This window comes from Phalangium opilio, unplaced genomic scaffold (genome assembly GCF_054372755.1).
Source record: "Phalangium opilio isolate 3A_F unplaced genomic scaffold, DU_Popi_V2 ptg000032l_1, whole genome shotgun sequence".
NCBI lineage: Eukaryota > Metazoa > Arthropoda > Arachnida > Opiliones > Phalangiidae > Phalangium > Phalangium opilio.
Window position 1 is genome coordinate 745793 of NW_028324159.1, and position 8781 is coordinate 754573.

The 8781-nt window shown below is 38.3% G+C and overlaps 1 protein-coding gene across 1 annotated transcript; it reads left to right on the forward strand.

Moving 5' to 3' along the window:
• Window positions 1-6201: 6201 nt before the first annotated feature.
• On the forward strand, window positions 6202-8498 carry LOC149684720 (uncharacterized). Its single transcript, XM_089870897.1, has 6 exons — window positions 6202-6269; window positions 6389-6877; window positions 6948-7221; window positions 7522-7851; window positions 7909-8107; window positions 8203-8498. Exons 1-6 carry the CDS (start codon window positions 6202-6204, stop codon window positions 8496-8498), a joined length of 1656 nt encoding a protein of 551 aa, XP_089727023.1.
• Window positions 8499-8781: the final 283 nt, after the last annotated feature.

The following is an 8781-nucleotide window of genomic DNA, read 5'->3' on the forward strand; positions in this document are numbered from 1 at the left end:
TTTCAGGTAAAATGAGATTAGTTTCAATTACTATGACGTTTATTTACCGTTATTTGAGTTAATTGGACTTGATTAAGGGGGAGGTGTAATGACTAACTCGTAATCTTCTTGATGTTCGTTGAAACTGCAATAAGCAACGGCTTTCAGTGCTCCGTAGTTAAGAAAAATCTGAAATTATGTAGTTTTTTTCAATTTTAATTTAATTAACAATGGAACTATGCATTTAAGAATGATTCCCCTTAATTAAAAATGTAAAATATGTATTTAATAACGCGAAACAGTAAGGAAAACAATCCTAAGCCTTGGTCGATTATCATGAAAAAAAATTGTTATTCAAAATACTTACGTTTGTCTCGCTTCGGTGATGTTAAAACAAATAAATTAAACTATAATAGGTTGAAACATAGTTCTGAAAAACAGTCGCATAGAATTAAATATAAAATCTTCAAACTACATTGAAATTAATTCTACGAGCTCCTTCGATTCGAAGGTAGCCATCTTTTTTATTTATTTAAACAGGAAGTTGGGGAGTATAACCGCCTAAAGAACAGCCAGCCTTTGGCAGTGCATTAGGAAAATGATCATTGTGGTCGATATTTGACTCTTGGAATACCTCTTGTTAGAGTACAGACTATAGCAATACCGAAAACGTACCATAACATCATCTAGTTCACCAGACGTGTTTGATGCGGTGCTGTTCTCAAGACTAGAGTAACCCGATGTAGCGTCGTAGGGATCCGCTGTTTCTCCAGAAATACTTACAGTGCAATCATCCAAGTGTTTATTTTCAGTGCCCTGATAAAAGTTACCGTTTTTGCTCCGATTGTTTGATAGAAATAATTTGCCGCGATATATACCGAAATTGGAATATTTTCGAGTTCCGAGTGCGATAAATTAGCCTGTTCGCCGCCTGGTAAGGTCTGATCTAATTCGCGACAGACGCGAGTCATTTCCTGAACCGATTGTGAGCTCGAGTTAATACTAATGTTACGTTCTATTTCAAACTCTTTGAGAAATGATCTTTCAAACATCAGCGGGTTTATTCTCATTCCTAACGGGATTATCAACATCAAGTGACGTATCTTTTTTACCATAACATTTCTATAATAAATATTTTTAAGTTTATGTGCTACTAGAGATCTTCTTCCTCTTTGAACCATCGAGTCTCTACTACGGAACCGTATTTCACTAGATTAACTTGGGTAATTAATCAAGAATATGTTTAATTAAAACCGCTAAAACCAGAGAAATTCTGCTCGAGTGCAATGAATACGCAATGCTTAAACCAACGCGTGATGCTCCATGGTCAAAATTCAAAGTAAGACTGTGGCCCTGTATTTCTTTTTCAATTTTGTGCAAGTTCTTAGAGACAAATAAAATAATTATTATAAAACTCTAAAGTGTTTCTACTTTTTTTTAATAATGAACCTTCGATGGAAACGCGTTTTAATTAAGGCACCGTTTGCCATTTTGTAGTTTAATTTCACTGTCTAAAAAATGCTGACTACAAACATAATCCCTCTAAGAAGCGACCCGATTTTCACGGTTTATGGTTTTTATCCACTTTTGAAGTAAATCAGGCCTAGAAAACGGAAACCTACACTTTCAGGAATGATATTGCAAATTTTTACACCATATTTAAGTAAGGGAGAAAATCAATCATACCTATGAAACGATAGTACGTTTGAGGTACCTGAAATGTTTCGACAATGTTTGAAAGTGCAGTTTTTAACAATTTTAGATTCAAAACAAGAAATCAATAGGGAAATACTTTTATAACATTTATTCAATTGAAAGTTAACCCAAAAAAAAGTTTCTTTAGAAAAACATTTATTCGAAGTAAACGATACACCTTCCAAGTTTGAAAAAATTTTAAGCCTAATTTAGATTTCGCGCCATTTCCCACGTGATTTATTTACCACCACTTAAGTTTGTCTCCGATAGATGGCGTTTTATACGACTACCCCCAGAAAATAGCGCCTTTCTGCTAGCTGTCCCTTCAGCGTTTTTATCGTTAAGCCTAAGCCAGCGAAGTGGATCTAGACCCTTCATAGTTTTACTATATCTATGGGCTCGTCTGAAGTAATTTTTCCTTTAAAACCAAACAAGACGATCTCTTAAACTTTTCTTGGGCAAAGTTGTATTAAACAATGTCAACTTGCTGTGGAGGTGAAAGCATTTATGTCGAATTTGTTTAGGGAAATTAGAGAGAAAACAGGCTTTCGAATTTCGGGATAACATAAAAATAGCTACAATGCTGCCCCACTGCGATCTCATAGCTACATTTAGTTCGCTTACTGTACTTGCCAATAACATGCAACGTTGAAATCTAATTTTGTTAGCTTTTTAAAAATTACAGAATCAGTTAACATTAATTCTTAATGCATTTGTTTACGCATAGAGTAGGCTCTAAAGAATGAAAGAAACCAATTGTATTTCGCTTTTGGTTAGCCATGGGCTAGGGCATATTGATATAAAATTGAATTACTTAGTGTTAGGAATGTTTCTAGACCAGTGTTTTAATGCTTCTTTTCCCGTATCTTGCAGTTTAAATAACTATGACCTAACCTTTTCATAAAGAATTTGGATTTGAATTAATTTTTAATTGAATTTTTAAAGAGTAAATAGCTCCTCGATGCATTACCCTACAATAATGAGTAAATAGTCCTTCTATGCCTCACCCTACCTTAATGAGTAAATATCCCCTCAATGCCTTACCCTATAGCATTTAGTAAATAACCCCTCTATATCCTACTCTTTGAGTGAATAGCCCCTCTATATCCTACTCTTTGACTGAATAGCCCCTCTATACCAAACCCCAATGAGTGAGTAGCCACTATATACCCTAGACCAATGAGTGAGTAGCCCCTCTTTACCTTACCCCAGGAGTGAGTAGCTCCTCTATACCTTACCCCAATGAGTGAGTAGCTCCTCTATACCCTACTCTAATGACTGAATAGCCCCACTATACTCTACACTAATGAGCGAGTAGCTCCTCTATACCCTACCCTAATGTCTGAATAGCCCCACTATACTCTACACTAATGAGCCATAAAATTATTACCCGTATAAATTTATTTTGCTCTAATTTTAATATCTCGGGGAATAGAAGACCAGATTGTTTTACCGATTATCCCCTCAATGAGTTTACAACATAGACTTATGCCGATGCACACTTATCATATCTTATAAATTTCTAACATGGACTTATGCCCTTGAAAGATAAAGTTTAGTTTTAGTGATTTCCAATTTTAGTGATTATCCCCTCGATACTAAAACGATCAAACACATAACGCTCATTTAACTTTACAAAATAAACTTATGCCAACGCATACTTATCACATCTTATCAATTTGATAGTTTTAGTGATTAACCCCTCGATGAGTTTACAACACTGACTTATGCCGACGCATTCATATCACATCTTATAAATTTATAACATGAACTTATGCCCAGAAGCGTTTGAAAGAGAAAGAATTCGGCAAAACCCCGAACTTTTTATTGCATAGAAAGTAGGGATTCTTATAAAAGTTATATTAAAAGTATGAGAAACTTTAAAAATAATGCAATTTCTCGTTTTAGGTAAGGCAATATGACAAATTTGTGTGTTCATAAAAGACTACAGATATTACTGTTTGTTCATTATTATTTTCACAGTGCATCCGCATTGTACTGTTAGAGATAGATTATAAGCCTTTCCGCTTTAAAAGTGCGTTCATTAACATGTGCGTTGTACTTTCGTATTGCACTGTTATAGACAAATCATTGTCCCCACCCTTTGAAAATCAAAAATCCCTTTTTCACTCTCCCTTTAAAAAGACGAACGATAAATCTTCTTCTTCTTCAGACCAAGTGAAACTAATACCCCCTTCGTTAGATGTACATCAAACAATGTGGCTAAAAAACTAAATAGCCCCTGAAACAATTACGTTAATTTAAGGTGAAACTATTCTCTTTAATGAAGTTTATATAATTGGCCCTAAATATCAAGGACAATTTATGGAAAACCCCCGTCGCAACGGTAATAAAAGAGCCACCTAGTACACATATTGGGTGAAAATATTTTCTTTATGAAATTGAATACTTCCCCACATAAAAAATCGGCCCGCACGGGCCTACATCATCTCGGAGGCTCCGCACAGAATTACTAGCGAAATGAATAAGCGGCGTTCAATCAATTTCAAAGGATTTTCTTGCTATGAAGAGATGTAACATTCCCGGTTTAGCACAAAATTACCGGTTAAAATTATGGAAAAACATAAATTTCCGTTTTATGGATAAAACAACCATAGATATCAGAAGCTTGTAGCTATGATGAATCCTAACTTTATATGGCTACGAACGCCTCACGTTATTCGAAATTTTTGAGTCAGTGTCCTTCAAAAAAGACAGAAAAAATAATAATGAAAAAATTACATTAGCTGAAAGGGACGTCGGTTTTTATCATCAGACGTAGTAGGAAACAAGAAGGATTAACCCATAATTAATCCTATGGTTTACGTATTCTTGCTATCCCTACTTCAATAAATTTACTTCTTGTAAAGTTACACATAAACGTTTAATAGAGTTTGAACTTTTTTTTGCGGAATGGAAAATATTTCCTTAAATGCTACAAACGAAACGAAGCACATTCTAAAATATGCCAATTTATACGTCAGCCGCAAGTTCATTCAATTTGAAATATTTCTAATTTTCGGTTTGATTTGAATTGGTAAATGTTCACATATTCGTGTTCAATTAACATGACTTTACTTTACATCTCAGACCACCTAACCGACGGACAGGCAAAGCCATCTTAAACCCGCGTTAAGAAATGGTAATGCGTAGAAAGCGCCCTCACGCCTCTAACGACCGCAATTTATCGCCAAATGTCCCGTAATGAAAAATTCATCCCTAATGGTTCGGGATATTTTTTAGCCAAGGCTTAATGTTAAACAGACTTTATAAACAATACCAGAGTGATTTTTACAAAAACTAACTTGATAGATCGTTTAAGAAGAGGCTAAAATAAATAAGTAATTAAATTAAACTCACTTTTATAATTTAGTCCGATTTTTTCCCCATATCGGCGACTCCTCAAAAAAAATGGCACGAATTTTACTAGGGTTTGGTGAAAACTTCCAACATCCGCCGCCACAGCGGTAGTTTCAGGCATTGCTCTAAGCAAACTTAGCTTTCTTTTCAGTTGCCAGTCCATAGGTTAGGTAGTCTGAGTTTGCATTTACTATTTCGAGTTTTGGCAAATGTCTCAAAGATTCACTCCTGAATCGTTACAAGTGTTAAAATAGCATTGGTTGATACGTACGACAAATGACTACGTATTAAGGGGTACACATGTTAACTTTGAACGTGTTCACGTATATTTCGAAGAATAGAGTGATGAAGGAAGCTGAAGAGCCCAGGATACAGACATGGAAAATGGCCTTAAAAGCTTTCAGATTGATTATGACGAAAGCATTCGGTGTTACGACACTCTGACAAGGATGCGATGTCACTTTGAGAGATGGGTTCAGGTCCTCGTAGCAACCACCTTCAGTGAGCTGGCTCAATCTGACAAATGATAAATTTAACTGTACCATAATTAACGTAAAAATTTAAAGTAGAAACTATACTTTTGTTAACTGTTTCAACCAGGGTTTGCGAACTGTTTTTACTGAAATGTATCGCCATGTAGGCTGTCATTAAAGGTTTTTGCTTAATTTCATTTTACTAATTCGTGTCTTCGCGTATATGGCTTTAATTACATTCCACAGTTAAGTCCCAGTATGGATCACGAAATTCTCTCGATTTTCAATTCCCGCATGAATATTGCCGTTTTTTACAGTAACAGGTAACAAACATGTGGGTTATTGTTAACAACGCCGAAGATAGTTTTTTTTTATAAGAAAAAACTTTTTTATAAGAAAAAAACCTTCACACTTATGTTTTTTAATGTCTGTATAAATAGCTTTTACTGTCTAAAAACTTGTTCCGTCCGTTAATTATGTCATAATATAAATTCAATAAATTTCGTTAGTTGTTTTTCTACGCGAGTGTCTTCTTTTCTTGCTACACACCCATAACCCCAACAGGTTATGGGCCTAGCACGCTTCCACTGCGCAACGTGTAGTTAGATAAGCCGTGTTGTCAAGTACGTGTCAACGGTATCCTCAATTCGTGGTCTCTCCGTATATCCTGCTCTACATTCTTCTGTTATGATGGATGGTCTTCTACGCCATGAAGTTGAGAAGCGATCTGGTCCCGAGAATTGACGAAGCTGGAAGAGAAAAGTGACTGATATATTTACAATACGAGATGTATATGGAATAGTCACAGGGGACTGGGTAGAACCTATAACGACAACAGAAACTGACGCTGTGACATTAAAGAAGTTCCAAGTGGCATTCAGTACTGCCCGTACCGTTATCTGGTCAGCTCTAAAGGTCCAGAACATGATTTCCGATTGCAAGAAGCCCAAAGAGATGTGGGATAAGATGCTAGAGATCTTCGAACAAAAATCATCAAATCGGCTCCGAAAACTGCTAGCACAAATAATGCGAACAACAAAAGCACCTGATGTCGACATGGCGACCCATCTCGTGCAAATGCGATCTTTGTGGTCGGACATCTTGATGACAGCAAAGAAAGAAAAGGACGTATCTTTTGATGATTGCATACTCGTCGCTTGCATCTTTGAATCTCTGCTCCACGACGAGTACCGGGAATTTGGAATGCTTTGGGATACTTTGCCAGAAGGAAAAGAAACAGTAGCTGAATTGGAACAACTTCTGATCGGACGAGCCACTCGAGACGGACACACCTTCGAACAATCTTCAGGAATGGTAGCTCACCGGGATAGTAAAGGGAGCCCGAGAACTACCCCGAATGTTGCAAAACCGTTACGACCGAGAAACCGGAAATATCGGCCACGGTGTTACAATTGCAACAAGCATGGTCATTTCTCAAAGGACTGTCCAGACCCTGACCGAAAGAAAGATAAAAAAGGAAGGACGAAACTATGGCGGAGGTCTCTTTGCTGCAAACAGTCTGATTGCTCGCTCTACTGCAGGACCTGTTTGGTATTTCGATTCAGGAGCCGCCCATCACGTAACGAATGACGGAACCAAGTTTATCACGTTCAGGAAGTTCGAAAATCCAGCTACCTTACAAGTTGGAAATAAAGAACGGATGACAGCAGACGGTGAGGGAGATATCCGCATAAGCTTTATGATGGAAAACACTGTACGATATGAGGTCATCCACAACATTTGGCATATCAGTGGTTTTGCTTGTAATATCTTCTCTCTGAAAAGTGCCATGAACCGAAATGGAAATTTGGAATTTCAAGCTACGGCGACGTCATGATGCCTGTATGAGAACGTGAAGGGAAAGAGACGTCTCCGTCTTCCGGGCAAAGTCGAGTCCTTGTTCCGGTTGGATATCACAGTAGAGCAGCCCCTAAGTTCTGTACACCATACCGCTAATCCAGGAAGTGAAAGGAAAACGGATTTATAAGTATGTCTTGAACGTTTTGCTCATCAGGATAAGCGAAATGAAGCGGCTACTCTGAAGAAGCTCGGTTACGAGGTCATCGAAAAAGCAGCTGGCAAGTTGTGTGAAGGCTGCATATATGGGAAGATGACCCGTCATAGTTTTGGCACTCGTTTGAATAAGGCTAAAACACCAGGAGAAAGAATTCACTCTGATCTTTGGGGGCCCTCGCCAACGCCGTCAATGAAGGGAAAACTCTACTATCTTCTATTCAAAGACGAATACTCCGGTATCCGTATCACGCATTTCTTGGAAAAGAAGTCTGAAGTTATTGAACGCCTAAAGGATTTTCTTGCGTTCTGCAAGAATTACGATCATACCGTACGAGAACTCGTATTTGACAATGGTACCTAATATGTAAATGAGGCATTCCGACAGATAGCGACGCAGGAAATCGGCACGTCAATGCCTTACACTCCTCAGCAAAATCGAGTTGCAGAACGAGAGAACCGGACAATTATGGAGCCAGTTCGTGCCATGCTCCACTCAAAACCGGATATACCTCCCAAGCTATGGGCCAAGGCTGTCAACACGGCGACGTACATCCTCAATCGCACCGCTCCTACTCGTGTGGTTGGTAAAACACCGTATGAGTTATGGACTGGCAAACCAAATCCGTCACTAAAGCACTTGCGAGTTTATGGGACTGATTGCTATGTCCATATCCCGAAGGAGAAGAGGAAGAAGCTATCCAAGAAAGCCTCAAGGGTATCCTTGTCGGTTATGAAGACAATGCAGATGGTTATCGAGTATACTTTCCGGAGCTAAACGATGTTCTACGATCCAGAGACGTCAAATTCAGTTCCGAGAAGTGCATCTTGGATACATGGGTCTCGTTGCAGGAAGTCTCCAACAAGGGCGACACAGTATCAGAGCTATCGGATGACGAAGATGAGACCGCTAAAACCGAGGAAATCGCTGACGATCCTGTTATATCTCCAGTCGAAGTTACCGGTCCAGTCCTTTGAAATCGTGCCAAGTTGAAGACACGTAAAAACACTTGTTGCACCAGCCTGCCGGATAACGATGTGGCTCTGATCTGCGATGCTGTTCCAAGTACTGTCGAACAGGCTCGTTCCAGCACTGACTCCTTGAAATGGGAAGAGACAATGTCGGAAGAACTATCATCTATGGAGAAACACCAAGTCTATTCACTGGTATATCCCCCTAAAGGCTGCAAAATCATCGGAAACAGATGGAGTTTCCGCATAAAGACTGGTGAGGATGGCACGATTCTTAAATACAAAGCGA